Here is a 22,739-nt window from a genome sequence, read left to right as displayed (position 1 = left end):
TTATTAAGGATATTTTAGTATTTTTCTTTATATATATTGGGTGTAGTTTAAAATGATATGGTGCAGGAAGAATCTGCCTTATTATTTTTTTTTTTGCATAATATTTTATCGCACGCTTATATATTATTATAGATGTAATCGAAAGGGATGTTATTTAATTATTTTGAAATAAAAATAATTATTTATTTATTTAATTAAATAATTAAATAATTTATTTTTTCAAAAGATCAATAATGACATTTTTGACAAAAAATTATTATTATTAAAGTAATTATTGAAATAAAAATATATTATTAAATTATAAGGATATCTTTTATTAAAAATTATTAGAAAAATAAATATTTTTTCTAATTTTGTTGTATGTAATTTTATTTTATTTATAGGTGATTTTTTTTATTGGGAAGAAGTATTTGAATATAAAAAATTAGATATTTAAAGAGTAAAATTGTGAGAAAATAGATTTTTTTTTTTCAAATTCAAATTTCACTAAATGTTTTAAAATTCAAATTTTCAATACAATATAAATAATTATTAAATATATTAAATTTTAATATTATATTAGAAAATAAAATGTGTACACTAAAAAAGTGAATCCCGTCATAGATAAATATTTTTTATTTTTATACATAGTGTTTGAGAATGTTTAAAAGAAAACTATATCCAGAGAATATTTGTCACTTTAAATTTAAAAAGAGTAATATGATATTATATTATGAGAAAAAAAAATCAGTTTAGACAACTTAGATTTTTCTTCTTCCATTGCACAATTTTTTTAAAAACTTGACTAGAAAAACATTTCCCACGAATACATTTTTAGAATGTTATTTTTTAAAACATAAATAAAACATTCTCAACTTAAATTCTCGTGAAACTAAAAATTTTATTTATCCCACACACTTCTAACTTCTAATGAAAAAATACATTCATGGGAAACCAAAATAGTGTTAATAGTAACGGTGTGAAAAAAAAAAAAACAAAGAGCAAACTTTCACGCAACTTTCTTTCTCACTCTCCTAATTTATTTTTTTTTCATTTTCTCTCCCATACTTCATCTATTTCGGAATTTGATCACGTCATGTTGTAGTTGAGAAATTAGGAGATATTTCTACTCTAATCAGATTTTTAAATATAGTAAGTTCATTTTTTTTTCTAAAGATCCTTTGTTCTCTATTTTTCTCTATGATTTAGTCATCAATCTTAGTGGGGTCAATTGAGAAAAATGTTTTTCTCAACTTGATTAAACTCATGCTAGAATTTGATAATGTTTGGATAACTTGCTCTAGGTTTCTAAATTTTGGAGTGATTCCCATGATTGATGTACAATTTTTTTGATGGTTTAGTATTTAAGTGTTGTTTTTTAAATGTTAAATAGGTTTTGAAATGTTGTGGATTGCGTTTTGAATGATATTGTATGATGAAAATTGTATGAAATTGAATTCATACATTTGAGATAATGTATGAACTGATGTTTGTTTGTGTATTAAGTGTTGATATCTATGTGATAACAGAGATCTCCTAGCTTTACTTGTGATCTAAGTCACATAAAGTGAGATATCACGTAGTGAGAAACTAATGGGGTAGTTCATGCACATTGTGACATATGAGATGCACAACTTGGGTTGTATTGAACTTACCTTGATCCTCTCTTTAGTATTCGCTGACAATCTAAGTCTTGGATAGTAGATCAAGTATTAGTCTCCGATAAGACATACTTGATATGAGTCTTCTGGAAGACGTTAATTGTTATTCTGTTTGGTGAATATCTAGGATGTGTAGATCCATGTGAGATTTATGTGATTGTTTTATGTTGGAATTTGAAGAAGATTGAATAATTGAGAAATTGATCATGTAATTTGGTTTGCTCTTTTGATTGAATTATGTATATTATAAGATTTTATTTTTATTAGTTTACCCTTATTTTTTATTGTGTTTGAATTGTGATGATTGTACTATGTACACGGGCAAAGATGATCATACAGGTGCATGAAGTCTCGAAGGCTTTAGAGTTTTTTTTAGCTATGAATTGTAAATATTTGTATTTCTATAAGTCCTAATAATATATTAGAAATGTTTTGAAAAACTCTAATATTGTATAGAAAAATGTAGAATGTAAAACTTGTAGTATAATAATCAGATGTATTTATGAAGTGTTACATTAATAAACATTAAAAATATATTTAAATTATTAAGATAATATGCATTTAACTATTTCTATTTTGATATTAGTTAGTAAAGAAAATAACACTTAGAGAACATCATGGTTAAATTATTAAGATGCGAATTAATACTTATTCTAGTTTAATAATCCACTCAAATCTTAAGGAGTTTAATAAACATATATTGTATTTTACAATATCAACAACTCCTTAAAACTTTTAGCATAATATTTAATAAAATTATTATTTACAACTATATACAAGAATGAATAAGTATGTTTTCAGGATTTTTTTCTTAGAGGAGAAAAAACAAATAAAAGGGAGTTTTTTCGTAAATTGAAATTAAATTATCTATGAATTATCTTATAGAAATTCTTAAATATTTATTAATTTGAACATAAATTAATTTTAATTTATAAAGAATTAAACGTCAATTTTTTTTCTAAAATAATTTATAGAAAAACTCTTCTAATCAAACTTTTACAAAAGGTTTATTTCTTTATATGATTTATTTATTTTTTAAATATTTTTAAAGAACTTAATACACATATATGTAATACCACTTGGATCCTTGGTAAATGGTTGGAGCATTTAAATGTTTTTCTCATAAAAAATTATAATAATAATGTTGTTGTATTGAAAAATTATTTATATTTATATCACGAAAATATTAAATGAAGTAAAAAGTAATTAATTTTTTTTATGAATGAGAATGCAGACAGTAATAAATAAAAGAGAGTAATGGAAGTGTGAAATTAGGTGAAGAATAACAGAAAAGAAAAGGAAACTGCGAAGAGAAGCAAAATCACGATGAACGGCATCATATCTCATCGCTGCCAATTGGAAATTTCCAATTCCGCGTTATCGATGCACACAGAAATCGCGTTTGCATAAGCACTTTTCTTGCTTTCATTTCCGATTCCGATTCTCAAAGCTTCTTCCTATTCACCAATCCCAATGGCTTCTGTCTCCCTTCTTCTCGCCCTGCTCGTGTTCTTCGTAATTGGCACTTCTCTTTCAAACAGGTAAATAGCTGAATACCCCCGTCTCTTTCTTTTCATTGTTTTTGCTGTAATTTTGTTACAACTAAGTACTTTTAAAGTTCAAGGACAATTTTTACTTTTTGGATTTGTTACTCATTCATTCCTATAAAATATGGCTTCTAAAGTATCATTTACATGCTTTTATTTGATTATAACATTTATCATGAGAAATCTCCAAAACAAGACAACATATAACCGTTTTTTCTATTTTCTACAATTTAGTCCTGTTAAAGTTTAATCAGAATTCTTATGGTACTAGACATTGGAGTGGCTATGATAATAGTTCAAATGTGGTTCCACAATAATAATAGTTAAGATGAACTCTTATATAAATTTAGAATTTGGATTTAGACTTAACCCATCTTACAAGATTGGTTTGTAAGGCAATGGGTTAATGTGGGATCTCCAATAACGAGAATAAGAAATCGGAGATCTGGGTTGGTAAAAAGGCTATTCAATTTTTTTATTGATATAGAAATTAAGAAAAGTTAATTAGAGTGAAATTCAATTAAATCTCATATGGCTGTAATTTGTCTAATATTAATAATAGGTAGTAACATTATTTGGGGGGCTAATTAGCAATGCAAATTATGCCAAAGGTTTGTGAAGTTACTGCAAGGCTGACTAGTTCGAGAAACTTTCATTTCCATTTCTTTTTTTGTGTGAATAATTAAGTGTGGCCTTTTCCCCCACCTATTTTTAAGAGTTTAACTTTACAAATAGTTTAAATCAGCCAACATGGTGATGTATGGTTGAAGAATAGTCATAGCCCTTAAAGTATGCTATCAAAAATTCTATTTCCAGGTGTTTGCGGAAAATACATCTTTCAGAGAAATGATCTCCTCTTACTCATTATCTAGAGTGGTTAGTCTCTAGCTCCTGATCAGGACATACCTTAGGTTCATCCAGAAAAAGTTTATATCAGAATCAAAGTCAAAATAAAGTAAAATTTTTGTAGTTGTGTGTAAAAATTCAAAATGAAAGTAGACATTTTCTCAAATAACTGGCCTTTATGTTTTTCTTCCCATTAGTTTTCCCGTAATAGATCTTGTTTTTGAAAACTAGATAACCAGGGGAAGGATTTAATTCCGATTATTCATGACTGATGTTGTATTTTACTATTTACTAGTTACTAATCAGAATGTTTTATGTTGTTCAAATTGTTAATTTGCATCAGCAGTAGGAAGGAATTAAGGAACAAGGAGAAAATTGCATTACAGATGTTAGAGCGCCCAGTTCATTATTCCAACAGTATCAACCCATCACGTGTTGTCCAAATCTCTTGGCAACCAAGGTCAGGTACTTTCTAGAACTTTCCCTTGTATCATTAGTGATTGTATTACTGCTGAAGCTATGCAAATTTTCTATTATATATTTTTTATTTGTTTGCTTATTTACCAGCCTTTTTTTATTTCTTTCAATTTTTCGAACTCTGATGTATTGTTGCCCCTCTTGCTGTAGGGTTTTTCTGTACAAAGGTTTTTTGTCTGACAAAGAGTGTGAATACCTTATTTCTTTGGTAAGATATGTTTCTGTTTGAAATGGTTTTTGTATGGGTTTCTTGTACTTGGGATAATTTTAATTTTAACCAACTGTGTTTTTTTTTTCTCAGGCATATGCTGAGAAAGAAAAATCCTCAGGGAATGGTGGAACTTCCCTGGAGATGGAAGTGAGTTTGAACTTTTTCCGGACCTAGTAGTACAAACTAGCATTTAGCAAAATTAGGTTCTGTTCTTAGTTGATTTATATTTGAACTTTTTTGGTTTAAGACCCAATTCTGTTTCTAACTATTGTTACTACTGCTATGCCTCACACCATACAAGCCTTTCCCTTTTTTGTTTGTTTCTTTTCTAAATTAGTTTGATTTAATTGAATCCAAAAGCTTTTTTACCAAGTGGTCCAAGTCTGATATGCTATCGCATTACTTTGTTCTTGCACATTTTCCTCTATTAATTTTTAACCTTCAAAACTCAATCAATCAAACACGTATTGAATTATGGTTTTTCCACAATAATGTCGATTTTACCTTTTTCTCAAAAGATAATATCAGTTCTGGATAAAATCCTGTACTCTCAGCAACAGTTTATTCTGAAATTGGGGAAAAAACCAAACGTGTCTTATACACTGCATCTATTCCTATATACTTCAAGGTTCTAGCTCACTGTTCTGCTGTTTGTAACTGTTAGTTTAGAAGTTCATAAAAGTATCCTTACTGTTATAAAAGAATTGTGATCTTTTTCATATCACCTATACTGAACTAGAAAGCTTGAAACCATTTAATTTTATTTTTTCCATAATAAGGATATCAGCCAATGCATTCGTTTAAAGCTTGTTGCTTGACCTGAACAGTTTATTACTATATTGACATGGTGTTCTGGACATCGTCATGACTTATGATGATGTTTTAAATTGTGTTAGGATGATATACTTGCAAGGATTGAAGAAAGACTTTCAATTTGGACTTTCCTTCCTAAAGGTAGCTATTTGGTCAGTTCAGGCCATTATTGTCAGATTATTACATCTAGACTAATATATTAGTGTCTTGCTTGTTGATAATCTTTTCCACCAGAGAACAGCAAGCCTTTGCAGGTCATGCAATATGGGTCGGAGGAGAATGATCAAACGTTATATTATTTTACAAACAAAACCAATCTGGAATTGAGTGGACCTTTAATGGCAACAGTTGTTTTATATCTCTCAGACTCTACTCAAGGGGGTCAAATTCTCTTTCCTGAATCAGTGGTAAGGCCATTTGAGTTTTTCTTCTATGTGCTGTTCACTTTTTACCTCTTTCTGAATCTGTCTTCACCATCTAATCATGTCAAATTATTCTCAGCCAAGGAGTAGCAGCTGGTCAAGTTGCAGTAACAGTAATAAGACTCTCCAGCCAGTAAAAGGGAATGCAATTCTGTTTTTCTCTCTTCACCCAAGTGCTTCTCCAGACAAGAGTAGCTTTCATTCTAGATGCCCTGTGCTTGAAGGGGACATGTGGTCTGCAATCAAATACTTCTATGCGAAACCAATTAGCAGAGGCAAGGTCTCAGCCATATTAGATGATGATGAATGCACTGATCAAGATGACAGTTGTCCTGCTTGGGCAGCCAAGGGAGAATGTCAAAGAAACCCTGTGTTCATGATTGGATCTCCTGATTATTATGGTACGTGTAGGAAAAGTTGTAATGCATGCTGATCACAAGTTGATTTTTACACTTTCTGTTCGTATAAATATTCACCATTATGTTCTTTACCCCTTCCTATTATCTCTGTAGATAGAGAAATACATGTGGAATTATCACCTTTTTTTCTTGAAAATTTTGTCTTGTTCTTGAGTTGCGCATCAAAAGGTGCTCAAAACAGTGTATAGGAAATTGGGACTTGACAGGGTTTAGATTTCAATTTCGATGTATTTTTTTTTTAAATATCCTTAGTGATGATTGAGTGTTGACGTATATTGATAAAAAAAATATACTCTATAAGAATAAGTTATTACTGTTTAATGATTTGGTAATGTATGATTATCTCCTAATACTTTGCTTTGTATTCTTACATTAAGTGATACAATCCAAATTACAATCGGTGACATGAAAGCTATTCATTGTAACTTTTGTTCTTAATCTTATTTAAAAAATCTTAATCTTCAATGTTTACCTTTTTTTTTGTTCTTCCCCCATATATATACACTTAATATCTGAGAAATGTGCAACGATAAGACACTCCTTTATAGTAGAGATATAACAATGTTATTCTATTTTTATAACATTTATATAAATATTCCTAAAAAAAATTCACTAACCAACACAAACTATAATTAGAAGAGATAATTTTAATCAGAATAAGAAATCTCCAATAAAATATTCCTTACAAGAATTTTTTTAATTGTTTTTTGTGGTCCTTAATACTTTTTTAATCCTCCCAGTCTCATATTAATTTTAATTAAAAAATACTTAGTTTTGTTCCAATAATAAATAATTGCAAAAATTCTTTAAAAACTCATATATATATATAATATAAATATAAATTGTGCGCCACCTAAAATTTATTTAATAATAAAATTTTTCAAGATTTAGTTTATTCAAGTTAAATAATTGATTAAGAAACTAACATTAAAAATATTCATATTATTAAAATAATAATAATAATTATGATTTAAAATTATGAAAAACAATTTATGAGTATAAATAAATTCCCTATAACAAACTCTTTAAGAAATTGTTTGGAGTTCATAAAATCATAATTATCACAGTTCAAAAGTATGAAGAGATAATTTTAGTCCAAATAAGAATAATAATTATTAAAGATTAATCATAATTATTAGGATTTGTGGAGTACAAATAAATTTGTTATATAGTTTTTTATACTAAAAGAATATGTATTTTGTCTTCTAATCAGTTCTTTAAGAGTAAAAAATTAGTATTCTATATTAAGATTTGTCTCTCACCATGGTGATAAGCTTAATTGCTCACTAATGAAATTGATAAAAACAACAACATAATAACAATACATAACACACTTTAATAGTTAATGCTTCGAAAATAACATTAACAATAATAATAATAAATCATAAACAAAGATGTTAATATTTTAATATAAAAACCTCAAGGGTAAAATCACAAAAACAGTTCTACTATTATCAACAAAAGGTTAAAAAAAAGTCTGAATCAAGTACACAAAACAATAAAACTCACAAATAGAGAATACCAAAGATAAATATTAAGGAAATAATAATTATAAAATTATATGCAATTATTGTATGCAATATTTGACGATATTGTACCCAATTATATGCAATTAATTTAATAATTATAGAATCTCATGATTAGTATCCTACCTAATTAGATTGTAATTTGGGAGAGAGAAACTCCCTATATATTTCCTATACATGACCTGATGTAATATACACATAAGAGAATAAGAAACATCTTTTCTTCTTACCATTTTTTATCATTTTCTTATATGGTATCAGAGCACCGATCTTGGTGCCCTGACAGCCTCTCCATTTTTATCCCCTAAATAAAAAATCATGTCTGGCAAAGAAGGCATCAGTAACGAGTCCGATAGAAACCTCGTACAACACTTCAGTGCCGAACAAATTCAACAATTGGCAAGGGCTATTTACTCGCTCAACAATAACGGTAAAAGTGACACGTTTGTTAGCTCTGCAGGTCTGCTTGCCCATAACTCCTCTTCTAATTCTGCTTTTACGAAACCATGGATTTTGGATAGCGGAGCAACCCATCACATTGCATCTGATTCACAATTTTTCACACACACTTCATCATCATTTATTTCAAATGTTAATCTACCCACAGGCTCAACTGCGCCCATCTCATCTACAGGCACAATTAAATTCAATGACAAAATCACTCTCAAAGATGTTCTTTGTGTTCCTTCTTTTAATTTAAATCTCATGTCCATTAGTAAGATAACCAGTTCACTAAATTGTTGTGTCGTTTTTACTCCACATGGTTGCGTTTTACAGGACTTGGCTACGGGGAGGATGATTGGCTCGGGTAAACAACACGCAGGCTTATACTACATGTCCCCTCTTCCAAACCAAGCCCACGCATCTCAAATATCGACCGATCCTGATTTATGGCATAAGCGCCTTGGACATCCTTCTCCAGCGTGTCTACAACTTGTATCTTCCCTACTACCTATCCCTATCAGTAAAAATCTCATTCCCATTCATAATCATTGTAGTATTTGTCCCAAAGCTAAACAGACAAGGCTACCATTTCCTTTAAGCACAATAAAATCTCATTCTCCATTTAATCTATTGCATTGTGACATTTGGGGTCCTCATAAAACCCCAACTCATTTTGGAAAACGTTTTTTTCTCACTATAGTCGATGACTATACTAGATGTACTTGGTTATTTCTTATGAATCACAAATCTGAAACCCAACATCTCTTAGAGTCATTCATTACATTTGCACAAAATCAATTTCAGGCATCTATTAAAACCATCCGCGTTGACAACGGACTGGAATTTATTTCAATGTATGATTTTTTTCTCAAAAAAGGTATTGAATGTCAACGCACTTGCGTTTACACTCCTCAACAAAATGGGGTAGTAGAACGCAAACATAGACATGTTTTAAACACAGCACGAGCCCTCCTATTTCAGTCCAATTTACCATTAGAATTTTGGGGAGAATGCGTTTTAACCGCCACATATATCATTAATCGCTTGCCATCACCTTTACTAAAAAATAAATCACCTTTTGAGCTACTATATAATCAACCACCTTCACTTTCTCACCTAAAAACTTTTGGTTGCCTTTGTTACGCAACTGTTGTTTCACCTAAGCAAAAATTTGATCCGCGTGCCCGACAATGCATCTTCATTGGTTATCCTCACAGTCAAAAAGCATACAAATTATTTGATATAGATGCAGACATTTTTTTTACAAGTCGGGATGTCATCTTCCATGAAAGTGTTTTCCCATTCTGCCAACAGTCACAGACACAATCCTCACCTCCATTACAAGGTATTTTGCCCACTATTGACATTGACTTACCCACTCCTGTCCAACATTCACTCGATCAACCTTCTTCTCTTACTCATCACAATGCACCTGAACCTCCATCAAACCAACCTTTTCTCCTACTCGTCACAATACACCTGAACCTCCATCAAACCAACCCTCTTCTCCTACTCGTCACAATGCACCTGAACCTCCATCAAACCAACCTTCTTCTCCTACTCGTCATAATACACCTGAACCTCCAGTAGACCAACCTTCTTCTCCCATGCCAAGAAGTTTAGCACCCATTACCAAACCTTCTCCAACCGACCTTCCTGTTCGACGATCCAGTCGCACATCAACCCAACCTTCCTGGCTTCAAGACTACGTAACGGGATCCCAAGCCAATCATTCGACCACTGCCCAAGACCGACAGAATGGAACCAGGTATCCTATGCATCATTTTCTTTCTAATTCACGATTTTCTTCTACACATAGTGCATATCTTGCTAACATCACAGCCACCAAAGAACCTCACACTTATCAGTCCACCCGCTATCGGGCCGTTACCGGACCACCCATAACATATATCTCCACGCACGAGTTGGTAGCCTCGGCGTGAGGGGGGTGTGTTGGAAATCCCACATCGACTAGAGATAAGGACATTTCATAATATATAAATGGGTGCAAACCTCACCCCATGAGCCGGTTTTATGGGGTTGAGTTAGGCTTAAAGCCCACTTCTTAACATGGTATCAGAGCCATTTCGAGCCTGTCCTAGCGAGTATTTGTTGGGTTTATCAGTCCACCCGCTATCGGGCCGTTACCGGACCACCCATAACATATATCTCCACGCACGAGTTGGTAGCCTCGGCGTGAGGGGGTGTGTTGGAAATCCCACATCGACTAGAGATAAGGACATTTCATAATATATAAATGGGTGCAAACCTCACCCCATGAGCCGGTTTTATGGGGTTGAGTTAGGCTTAAAGCCCACTTCTTAACAATAAAATATCCCAAATACATAGATATTATATGAATTAAATATCTTCCTACTGATATCTCGTATCAACAATCCAACTGTTCAAAATAAAAATCAAGTGTTTCAAACCAGTTATCAAAATTTCAGCAAATAGTGAACAAATTTAAAGGAACTTATAGTTGTTGTTTTCTGAAAGAACAAGAATGACTTACTCTATTTCTCTATCTCAAATTGTTGTGTTCTAGGTGACTTAATACCCTTCCTTTCATGTCATGTGTATTAATTGAAATAATCAATATAAAAGACTAATGTGAAAGTCAAAGTTACTAAATTTTATAATCTTAGATGCTTTTCGAGATTTAGTAGAAGGTGACCAAAAGCCTTAATAAAAATATTCACATTAAAGACTATTTCTCACATTAAAATATATACAAAATCTTATTTGTTGTGAACTAATATTAACATTATTTTTTACAATGGTTATATCTTAAAATTTACATAACCAAAACATCTAGATACCACCAAAATAGCTGTTCCGCTAAATAGAAACATTAAACTAAAAAAATCATAATCTTAAGACTAAATTATAGGTGATGAGACTATAAATATTTACAGTTTTTTTTCTTGTGAATAGTACATTTTTTTTTCGTTGTTCGGAAATAAACTGAACCTTATTCATCCATTTAAGTAAATACTTTGTCCATCACAAGGAGGTTGAGAGTTCTCCCAAATTCTAGATGATGCTTGAATCTAATTATTCCTTCACTCACACTTTTTGAACCATAATTACATTTACCTTTTTATCATTTCTATTAATACCTTTCTCATGCTTTCATCAAATATCCGATTTATTTTGTAAAATAATTTTACTTTTAATAAAAATAGAAAATGTACTTGAATTGAGTTGAATTTGATTCACTCCCAAATATTTCTTAAAAATTACACTGCTCAAAATTCAATTTCTGAAAAGAAAAAAAAAGAGCATTTCAAACAAAAAAAATCTGAACCTCAACTAAATAAAAAGAAATCCAATTTGAAACCCATCTTGTGCAGCCCAATAAAATAAAAATATAACCCTAATTTCCTAAATCAGACCACGTAACAATGGAACCCTAATTTCCTAAATCAGACCACGTAACAATTCCGACCCCACCGTCGACCTACAACTCGCGACCACCGCAATCGTCGCACAAACGCACGAACTTACGAACCGCCACCACCCTGCGACCTAACCGCCGACACCGCCCTGCGACCTAACCGCCGACACCGCCCTGCGACCTAACCGCCGACACCGCCCGACCACTCCGCTCGATTGCCACCACCGCCGCACTCGTTCAGAGAAGACGCACCACCTCCGCGTACTCCACAGAAGACGCAAAGAGAAACCAAAACCAAAACGAAACGCGAAACCCTAACTCTGAAAAATCGAAGTAGTGAAGTGGCAAAGAATAGTGCATCCATTGGCGAGTCAAACCCTACCGTCAGAGGTAAGATTATTTGATTGGAATAAAAAGTTTTGAGTTTTTCTTTCTCCATTTCAGTTTTACCATACTATCCCCTTTTGAACATTATGAAAAAACCACAAAATCATTTATGATATACTTTGTGATATATGGTAGAGTAGGCTCGAGGAATTTGTAGCAACATTATTTGACCTTGCCCTAGGACATGCGGCTGTTCACTCTATCTAGATATGAAATATGTTTTTTTGCTCATCCTTTCCTTTGATGGCTGGTTATTACCCTGCGTTTTTGTGATGTCATACATGGACTCTGTTTTGCACCAAGGAGCCCTAAGCTGTTATATTTTCTGCTGTATTCGTCTATGCAGCTGATGCAGGTGTTGTCTAGAAATCAATTCCTACCACACATAAAACAGGCACATATCTTTATGCACGAGGAAGTATCATGGCTAAGTCAATTGGTATTGCGGTGGAATTCTGATGGAAGGTGGCATGCTTTATGGTATTATAGTTACATATCCTTCAATCACATCATTCTCTAGTGGGAGTTTTTCAGAGGCCCACCTAATCATGGTCATGTTGTGAAGTTTGGATAATGCTCCTCTGACTTGTTAGTGTCACCACTGGTTCTGTCCTATGTAATTGAAGTGTTGTGCTTTATGAATTTTTAGGGTGATGCATAATGTGTGGAGTATAGTGTTGTCTTGTTTATGCACTGATGATGCATTAAAGGGATTCTTAGCTGCTAATGCATTTCTCTGTTATAAGCACTAGTTTAGGGTTGTAATAGAGGCATAGATGATTAGAACATCTTTGTTGCTTACGCAGTTTTTGTTAAAGGGTTGGGACACCTTAAGTATCCCCTTTAATTTAATTTAATTAGCTAATAAAAAAAACCAAGAGATCCTAACTACTCTTAAAATAAGTTTTGGATATTAGTTTTGTTCTTCTGATTTTTGTCTTTCTAAATATATTTTAAATGATTTTCAGGAGCTGTAGTAACTTTGGATGAACTAGGAGAATGCAAGAGCTATTTCTCTACTTCATGATTTGATCAAGGTATTATTTTATTTAAGCATGGATATCCCATGGAATTTTCCAGTTACATGTGTTGGAAAGTATCCCTAAGCAGGAGAAATTATACCTATATATTTATTGGACACACAAACTCTCTTTAAAAAAATGTTGTAAAAATTCATGCTATTTAGACTTATACTACTGTTGACCACTTTTTGGTGTTATTCCTAAGTAAAACCAAGTGACTCAAAGATTATGAAGGGAGTGTTGTTGCATATTAAATTTTTGCAACGGTTAGTATTTTCAACATTTTTATTAAAGTAAATTAGCTCAGCAAGAGTTAGTATTTTCATGCAAGTTGATCACCTTAGAGATTTTGATTTTGCATTTTAAAATTCTTTCCTTAGGTTCAATTCAAAAGCTACACAGATTAATAAATGTTATCACCTAAGAAGTATTAAGTAATTATAATAGTAGTTAAACCACTTGTTTAAGCATGCATGTAAATCTGGACCGCCTACTTTGTACGTATAGATGTATCATAAAGAAGAAAGGGAAGATATATTTGCATATATGATATCACACCATCTCATTAGCTGTGACTGCCATAAAGTCTGTATAAACGGAGGACAAAATTGCATTGAAAAACTTGCTAGAAATTCAGAAAAAGGCATGTGTTAGTAATACAAATGCACTGAACTGGACTCAGGAACCCTCCATTAGAAATATTGTAAGTTAATTACCATCCATGTTATGTTGTATATATACTACTTCCTAGCTTATTTTTCTTGCGCTTCACCTTTATCTCTACCTATTCTTTACTTCTTCTTTTGTTTTTGTTTATATTCAATATAAATATTTTAGAATAGCTAATAATTTGTTTTGAAAGCTAAATTATCATGTTCTTATTACAAGTATACATGGTTTGTGAATTGTGCAGCTAGGATCTACTCTTCTCGGTTTGAGTCTTAATAACTTTGAGCTTCTACAAAATCTTGAGCAGCAACCACTAAACCAAGTGGGTAATCTTTGACAATTTAAATTGATCTACACAAATGCATGAATTTTTTTTACTGATGCTCCCTGTGTTGGCTCTTTTTTTCCGTGACTGAATTTTAGTTGGGCTTGTTGCACATTGGGCTAGAGGAGTTAAAGTAATTAGAAAAAATTCCTATGAACTAAATTTTTTAAATAACTTTATATTTTTATTTAATAAAATCACCACTTTATAATTAGATATTATGAATTTGTTTGTAGTTTCTGTACAGGAGATCATCTCTATAAGAGACTTTTGACTCTAACAAATAGGTGTGTTATGTGCAAAACAAGCACAAAGTGAGAGATAATTTTGTTAGTACTTTGGTTTCATATATAATTTAAATTGATGTCATTCTAACAACTTAATCTCTTTCCATTTTACTGCCATCATCTAGTGGACTTTCATTTTCAAGTACATGGACTAAAATAAGATAAGGCCCAAATATTGGAACATCCAAAGATGTGTATTTTTTTCCAGCAAGTTCTTATAAAAATTAATTGGTTTTATTATTTTATTAAAGATATTTATTATTATTATTATTATCTTTTAAAGTTATATTATAAAAATATAGTTTTATAATAAAGTCATAGCAAAAATAATGGAAAACTCTCCTAAATATTTTTTTATTAAATTTCCTCTAAAAAATTAGAGGAAAACTAATATGCTTTCTTAATTATCTAAAACATACTCCGTGTCCGTGTAAACTTTTAACGTAATCTTTCTTTCGTTCTTCATTTAATTAAAGATGATGGTACTACTTTATACTTTAGTACCATCATTCTTTTCTACTTTCCTTTTATAATCAATTATTTTATTTCAAAATTTTGTTTATTTTTATTAGTTAAATATAATATTTTTATTATTAAAGAGTTTAAAGTGAAAGTAAGAGAAAAATTGTGTATGATAAATTTTCTTCATTTAAAGCTCAAAAATAAAAAGTTAAAAGTAAATTTGCAATTTGAACAAAATATATGTTAATAGGGCAAAGCATTTGTGAGCGGAAGAATTCAATTCTAAGCGAGGAGGTTCAGTTTTGAAGCTAGCGAAAGTAATGAAGGACGATTGGTTAGAGTTGGAGTTAGAGAAGGGAATAGAGGATGCAATTTCTCGAACACGATTCGCACCACACTCTAACAACCTTCTCATATCTTCATGGGATTCTGTAAGTTTCTTTTTTATCTTAACTTTTTCCCTTTTCATTCTCCCTTTTTCCATTCGCTGAATCTGATTCCAATGCAGAGTCTTCGCCTCTACGACGTTGACGCATCGCTCCTCAGACTCCAAGCTCCTTCGCAAGCTCCTCTTCTCGACTGTTGCTTCCAGAACGACGTCGTTGCTTTTGCCGTCGCCACCGATGGATTAGTCCGAAGGTCTACTTAATTTTCCTTCATAAAATAAACTTTAACTTATTCCACTTCGTTTTCTTCTATTTTAATCACTATTAGATAGTTAAACTCACTTCGAGAAGAAACTGAGTTGCTTCATTGTTATTTCTTCGTCTTTAAATTATTCATTATATTCATTATTAGTTTCATGTTTTATTATGCATATGAAATCATTGCTTCTTGAATAGTCATCGAACTGATGAAATTTGACAAGTAATTCCTAATGTGATGAGCATTCGCAAATTTAATCCCTATGTTAATATTTTTTTAAGGGACTATTTGAAGATTATTTTCAGTACTTTAGGGACTGTGTCTAATACTTTAAAGACTACACAGGAGAGGGTGATAGTTTGAGAATCAAATTGATAGTTTATTATGCATTTAAGTAACCAAAATGTTGTTTTTATTAATGCTTAATGGATTTTTGAAATTGACAATATTGATACAATGACATTATTTTAATCATTAATGATTAATTATTAATAAAAATATATTTACAGAAAATAAATTGGAAAACAAAAATAAACAACATTCTTTGGATTTCATTAGTTTTGTACATGATATGATATATGATAAATTCTACAAATTTTTAAGTATGTTATTTTTTAACTCTTCTTGAGCTAAACTTTATAGGTATAACTTGCATTCTGGACTTGTCGATACAGTGGGTGGTCACGATGATATGGCAACGTGTATTGAATATTCCAGTGAAACTTGTAAGTTAAGTTACTGATACCACTATTTATTTCTTTTAATAGCATGTGTGATTGGTTCTGTTTTTAATTATTTGTATGATATTGAAAGGCTGTATTAGCTATTAATATAGAATCCTCACTCTTCCTTCCTTATGATTCAATCTTTTAGCCACCCTGAGAGGTGACCATTGGGTTTTTCAATTATATGAACACAATACAACAAGGATTGTGTCAGAGATAACTACTACTATCTAACATGTACAAATTACACACACTTGCATGCTTGACACACATGAAAACAAAAGAAAAAGGTTTTTATGACTATGCGTATTGTCTTTTAAAAAAATTTATATTATTCTTGGTATTGGTTATTGCAGGTCAGTTGCTCACATCTGGATTTGACAAGAAGTTATTGTTATGGGACACACATATGGAAAAGGCTTCTTCGTGTTTGAGAAGTCTGGATGCAGTGGTTGACTCCATGTCTGTCTCTGGGTTTAATCTTGTTGTATCCATTGGAGCATCAGTGCATGTTTATGACTTACGTAACTTTGACAAACCAGTTCAGTCAAAGGAAGCATTCAATGGAACACACATAAGATGTGTCAGGTCAGTTCCAAATGCAAAAGGTATGAAATATGTTGTCTTATTTTATTTAGTCAAATTAGGAAAATTGCTGCTCTTCTTTTTGATACACTAAGAACATTTTTCAAGTTTAATCATATTTTTAATTATTGGTTTTCCAGATGCCGTTAGTTAATATATGAGATTTAAAATTGCTAACTACTTGTTCGTAGGCAATAAATCAGATGCTCATGCAGGGTTTGCAGTTGGGTCTGTAGATGGACGAGTATCACTGCAGATTTCCTATCCACTCAGTTCAGAAGACATTGAGTCAGTTCTCTTAGAGAATTTTACATTTCATATATGCATTTTTTAAAATTAATGATACCTTATATTTGATTGTCGTCTTTCACCTTTCTCTGTCCTTGTGGTAGCAAGGACTTGTTCACTTTCTGAAAGACTAATAATAAGGATGCAGTTCAGTTTAGTTGTTTTAAGTTTATAACTTAACTTCCGTAACACTACTAATACTTAAAGTACCTTCAAACAACATCTCATACATTTATCCCAAATGTATGACATTAATAGATACAAGTTTCATCTTACAATAACATACATACCATTTAATCACTTCACAAATCAATTGAGTATATAACTAGTATGTTCTTTACATTTTGATAAGTGTTAAATTTACTTATTTTAAACACATATGTTGCATGAAATTGATTAAAATATTGACATTAGAAAGTTGTAATCACTTACAATTTACAAAATGATAAATTTTTAAAAGATTTAATTCAATTTCATGATTTATATAAAAGAAACAAAAAGCTAGTTAAGCAACAATGACAAATGCTATCAAAAGGGCTTGAGCCTATGAAGCTGGACTTAAGCTGAGGGGAAATCTGCTTAGTGCAGGAAAATTTTGCAAAGTGGATTTGGGGGAGGGAGTACCCAAAAATGTTGCTCAAATCTACTTAGCGCAAGGACATTTCGCTTAGGGCATGCTTAAGTGCAAGGGAAAATCGCTAAGCGGATTTGACGCCGAGAGCACCTTCAAACACTGCATGTAAATCCCCTTAAGTGCAAGGGGAAAGCATTGAGCGGAACACCCTTAAATTAATTATTTTAATCTACTTGGGTGTAGGGTAATATATGTTGAGTGGGTTAGGCATTCACTCAAGCCCAAAAAGCTCAAGTGTTAAGCGAATATGGGATACCCAAATTTTGCATCTCAATCCGCTTATGCTTGCACCAATTGAATTTAAAAGATTTTTCAGACTAAGTCTCCAACTTACACCAAAAATCCAACCTTTTCAACAAGTCAAATCTATTTTTAAAGTTGTATTTAAGACCAATTTAATTAATATGAGCATCAAATGCAACAATCCAACACCATCATGATATCATACAATCATTTTTCAATCCAAAATCCAAAACTTAGTTTAACTAACTTTACATTCTAACATTCTGTTAAAAATACAAGTAACTTACCTTACTTGAGAAACTCATCTTCAAAATAGTTTCCAAAACCAAGTAGTTATGTTAGACCAATATCCAGGACCTAGAGCAAGTTATCCAAACATAATCCAATTTCTGCTAACAAGTTGAGAGAATCACGGTTCTCAATTGACTCCACCAAGATTGATGCCAAAATCATAAGAAAAAGTGAAGAATAAGAGATGTTTAGAGTAAATAGAATCTTACTATGTTTGGAATTTTGATCCGGTAGAAACCATCCTTAACTTCTTAGCTACTGCACAATGAGAAACTAGTTATTTAAATATGATTAATTTTTTCTAACAGCTGCATTTTTTATTTGTCAATTATTGGTTTGATATGATTTTGGGTTGGAGTTGATGGTTTCCATGTGATGAAACACAGACACTTCAAAATAGTACTTGTATAGGCACTTCACATGCCCGTAGCTATATTTTACAATTTTTTCACTTTTTTTAATTGTTTAATTATGGGAAAAGGTAATTTGAGACACTAAAATACTCGTAATTATGTTTTACATTGTTTTCACCATTATTTTAAATTTATATCCCTATCCAATTATGGCCAAAATGATCGACAAGTGATTATGACAAGAAAGACTATTGAATATCAATTTGGTTTAATGATTGAGAGGTCAACCATGAAACAACACACTTGTCATATGGTAAAGGTATATGAGTAGGTGTTAAGTGATGTTTTATGAAGAATCTTAGAAAAAAAGGAAATTCTATTGCATATATTCGCGTGTTGAGTAGCCAAAGGACGTTTACGAGGAGGTAACAACTTAGGTAGGAATTAGTATGCCATGCCTTTAGTTTTCCCAATAACCACAAGAATGCCCCAAGCGTTAATTCTGAATCCTTATTTGTTTATTTATTGTCTTTAACGTCCTTATCGAGCAAATCTAAGAACTGTTGCTACTATGCATGATTTTTTTACACAATATAAATATGGACTTTTGGTTGTAGGGGATAAATGAGAAATTCGAGATTTGGACGCAAGCTTTGAAAGATCATGACTTTTTCTTAGGAGTAAGACATATATATGAAATGTAAGTTTAACAAGAGGTGCAACTACCAAGTGTAGAGTTAGTTATGACTTGGGGAGGCATACCTTAGTTCAAACAATTTAAGTATGTAGTGCTCATCAAAGAGGACAAAGACAAATAAAGAGATGTAAATCATAGAGCTCAACTAAAATGAATAAAATGGGGGAGAGGGGATAGCACTGATGCTTAACTTAAAGGACATTTTTACTGTACAACTATAAAACCTTTGATGTTGGGACAGTAAAAAGCCAACAAGAGAATAAACTCAATGTAGCAAAGATGGGAATGTTGTGTAAGGAACATACTAAGCGAGATAGAATCAGGACTGAATGCATTACAGAAAAAAGTTGTGGTAACACCCGTTATGGAAAAATATAGAATCTCACTTTAGATGGTTTGGGCATGCGTGAACAAGATCTGTAGATGTCTCTATAGTAGATTAGATGGAGGCTAATACAGTTACTACAGATATAGGAAGACCATGAAAAACTATAGGTAAAAAATTCATGGATTTGGATGCCAATAATTTGTTTATATATATGATATGATTTAGTTCAAAGTATTATGGTGTCATTTAATCCATGTAGTCTACACAACCTAGTGAGAAAAAGATTGACTGGTGTGATCGATGTCATAATAACTGTATGAGTTATAGCAATTTATATGTTTTTCCTTTTATAACTTTGATTCTCTCTTTTGATTAAAGATTTGTGTATGCTAAACTTATACTAACAGGATATTATAGTTTTCTTGTCTTATAATTTTTAAAATTTGTCATATCTCTGTGTTTGTGTTAAATCGTATGTCCTTTATAGTATTCGTGGCCATTGAACACATTAACACAAAATCTTGGGTGTTTGATTCGCATTTTGAGGTCATGGGGAAAGGTGTGGTGTTCAATGTCTAACACTTTAGTGCACCACTGATAAAACTGATATTTGCAACTTGTTTCCATATTATATATTTCAGCTATCATTGACCATTTGCAAATTTTCTCTAGAATTAAATACCTTCATAACAGATATATAAATTGCGTACCTACTTATTGTTTGATTTGTACCCTAATCTTTTATGTCACGAGTTTACAGATTGTTGTTGACAACCACTTTCTCACAATTTGCTTTATCAAATGCAGATATACATTCCGGTGTTTTCCAAAATCAAAGGATCGACATTACCTTGTATCAGCGAATGACATTGCATTCAGTCCACTGTATGTACCTTATTTATGTTGCATTATGCGTTACAAAACTCGAAATTTGATTAATCATGTTCTGTTCAGTGTAAGTGGTGTTTTTGTCACTGGTGACAATGAAGGTTATGTTATCATGTGGGATGCTGGAAGTAAGAGAAGACTAGTTGAGGTATTGCCTATTAATGTTCACAATTGTTTATAATCCTTTTCGTGTTTGTAAATCGTAATATGTTCATTCGTTTCTTTGCTTTACTAATTACTACCCACATTTCTCAATATCAGTTGCCGAGGTTCTCAAATAGTATTGCATCATTATCGTACAACCACGCGGGAAAGCTTCTGGCTGTAGCATCAAGCTATACTTACCAAGAAGCAAATGAAATGTGAGTATTTTTTTATCTTTTCTGGATCCTTAGCACATTTCTTCTACATTAAATGTGAAACCCTATGTTCTGTTCCAATGTTACCATTAAGTGTTGATCACATTGTATTAGCCAATGTGTAGTAAGGGACTTCAAGGCTTTTCGCTGCAAAATTTATTAATTTATTGAAAAAAAGAGTCTTTTTTAACGGATGAAAGAAAATGCCTAAGATGTATTATAGTGAGATTTGGTTTTGAATCACCTGGATCATTTTATGCTTTGGATTGTTTAAATATCTATATGTGTAGGATATCCTAAAATATGAGAATGATTATCATTTATTTATTTCGTTTATGAATCAAGAAGTTTTTCTTCCTGCTGCTCTGCTACTAATGTTATATACCTAGTCTTGCTATGACCATTTAGTACATACATTTTATTGATTTTCAAATATTAATTTGGTTTTGGTACATTTCATTATCCTTTTAAATTACGACAGCCCTTCATGTCACTACACTTAGACCAAGAAAGGCCTTGATAGCTCTAGAGTCATGTTGCATATTAAACGACTTAATTGCTTCGTCCACAGTTAGACAAGAAAGAAACTCAGGCCTTCGTAATGGAAGCTTAACATGAAAATATTATTTGAGTCAAGCCTTTATTCTATTAATCTGATTATTTGCCTCTTTGTTACTGACAGAGAAAATTCTCCTCGTATATTCATCTATAAAACGGACAACATAGACACTGGATCAATTTCTGCTCGAAGGCAAACTTAAGCATTGTGTTGATCAATTATCTTAGTCAGATTTCCAATCAATTATTTATCAAATCTGAGCTCTTTTATTTTTGTCCTATATATAAAATCTGAATATTTTTTTAGTCGTTAACAATAACACATCTTTGGATGAAACAAAATGTTGTAAGAGCACAACTCATAGTGAGAAACTTTGTTTGTTACTTAATTTTCAATATCATAAATGTATAGTTGCAAAAACTTAGGACTACATCAACTTTTTGGCAGCAAACTTCTGATGGGATGATAATTTTGTCCATTCAAAATAAATTGTGGAGGTCCAGATCCATCATTGATTAAAGAATGAATTTAAAGAATGAATTTTACCTCCAATTAAAGTGAATAAAAAAATTGTTATTAGTCCTAATGTTTTGTAAATAATGATTTCTTCACTTGTCTTCACCATTTAATAACCTTTGAAACAATTGAGGATGTTCTTGTACGAATGAAAGTTGAACTTTTCCTTTTTTACAACATATAGGCAATGATCACACTCAATGACATATTATCCAAATACATAGATTATCCAAATACATATGGGAAAAAATCAATAATTAATTATATTTAAATTTTATACATATATATAACATATAAATTACTGTTTTACAAATGCACTTTCATGTTCAACTTTTGAATATAAATCATATATGAAAATGCTTTGTACGTCGTGTAATATCATAATAAAGCACACAAAACATGATATGTACATCTCAATTCTTAATTAAGATGTAAGGTATAAGACTATAAATTACCATTATTTGTTTCATTTTGAAAATCTTTCTCAGTAATTCAACGTCGTCATACCTGTTTTCAAGGATATGCAGTATTTATTGTTTTTCTCATTATTGTATAATATGTTAATAACTTCTTTGGTAAGAAATATAATATTTAATTATGTATTTTGTAATTGTTAGAAAAATTTAAGGCATTTAACTAAGATTATTAATATTTCATTAGAGGATAACGGTAATATTTAATTATGATTATAAAAATTAAAATAACTTATTATTTAAATTTAGATTAATTTT

At 31.3% G+C, this 22,739-nt stretch overlaps 2 protein-coding genes across 10 annotated transcripts; both read left to right on the top strand.

The window, feature by feature from the left end:
- Window positions 1-2,909: 2,909 nt before the first annotated feature.
- On the top strand, window positions 2,910-6,727 carry LOC137837619 (probable prolyl 4-hydroxylase 12). 2 transcript variants are annotated; one of them, XM_068646680.1, is made up of 7 exons: window positions 2,910-3,181; window positions 4,380-4,493; window positions 4,661-4,718; window positions 4,812-4,868; window positions 5,618-5,675; window positions 5,769-5,941; window positions 6,036-6,727. In XM_068646680.1, exons 1-7 carry the CDS (start codon window positions 3,114-3,116, stop codon window positions 6,387-6,389), a joined length of 882 nt encoding a protein of 293 aa, XP_068502781.1. In that variant the 5' UTR covers window positions 2,910-3,113; the 3' UTR covers window positions 6,390-6,727. The 2 variants fall into 2 exon arrangements, with proteins under 2 accessions (XP_068502781.1, XP_068502780.1); XM_068646679.1 differs by having other exon boundaries at window positions 2,914-3,181; window positions 4,377-4,493.
- Window positions 6,728-11,695: 4,968 nt separating this feature from the next.
- On the top strand, window positions 11,696-21,922 carry LOC137837618 (mitotic checkpoint protein BUB3.3). Of its 8 annotated transcripts, none has more exons than XM_068646677.1 (13): window positions 11,696-12,135; window positions 12,479-12,597; window positions 13,101-13,169; window positions 14,068-14,145; window positions 15,148-15,328; window positions 15,406-15,536; window positions 16,185-16,267; window positions 16,624-16,875; window positions 17,068-17,140; window positions 20,494-20,571; window positions 20,641-20,722; window positions 20,836-20,936; window positions 21,616-21,922. In XM_068646677.1, the coding sequence occupies exons 5-13, from the start codon at window positions 15,218-15,220 to the stop codon at window positions 21,692-21,694; spliced, it is 990 nt and encodes a 329-aa protein (XP_068502778.1). In that variant the 5' UTR covers window positions 11,696-12,135; window positions 12,479-12,597; window positions 13,101-13,169; window positions 14,068-14,145; window positions 15,148-15,217; the 3' UTR covers window positions 21,695-21,922. The 8 variants fall into 8 exon arrangements, with proteins under 8 accessions (XP_068502778.1, XP_068502776.1, XP_068502772.1 ...); XM_068646675.1 differs by having other exon boundaries at window positions 12,479-12,612; XM_068646671.1 differs by having other exon boundaries at window positions 12,479-12,612; window positions 17,044-17,140.
- The last annotated feature ends 817 nt before the right edge of the window (window positions 21,923-22,739 follow it).

The sequence above is a fragment of the Phaseolus vulgaris genome, chromosome 4 (assembly GCF_000499845.2).
Source record: "Phaseolus vulgaris cultivar G19833 chromosome 4, P. vulgaris v2.0, whole genome shotgun sequence".
Taxonomy (NCBI): Eukaryota; Viridiplantae; Streptophyta; class Magnoliopsida; order Fabales; family Fabaceae; genus Phaseolus; species Phaseolus vulgaris.
Note: the sequence above shows the minus strand (reverse complement) of the source record. Positions and strands in the feature narration are given on the sequence as shown.

Bases quoted from the DNA above. Each gene is read 5' to 3' on its own strand.
- LOC137837619 (XM_068646679.1), top strand. From the start codon at position 3,114: ATGGCTTCTGTCTCCCTTCTTCTCGCCCTGCTCGTGTTCTTCGTAATT. The intron at 4,494-4,660 runs GTCAGGTACTTT...CTCTTGCTGTAG, and splicing joins CAAATCTCTTGGCAACCAAG to GGTTTTTCTGTACAAAGGTT. The intron at 5,676-5,768 runs GTAGCTATTTGG...CTTTTCCACCAG, and splicing joins TTGGACTTTCCTTCCTAAAG to AGAACAGCAAGCCTTTGCAG.
- LOC137837618 (XM_068646673.1), top strand. From the start codon at position 15,218: ATGAAGGACGATTGGTTAGAGTTGGAGTTAGAGAAGGGAATAGAGGAT. The intron at 16,876-17,043 runs GTATGAAATATG...ACTTGTTCGTAG, and splicing joins GTCAGTTCCAAATGCAAAAG to GCAATAAATCAGATGCTCAT. The intron at 17,141-20,493 runs GTCAGTTCTCTT...TATCAAATGCAG, and splicing joins CTCAGTTCAGAAGACATTGA to ATATACATTCCGGTGTTTTC.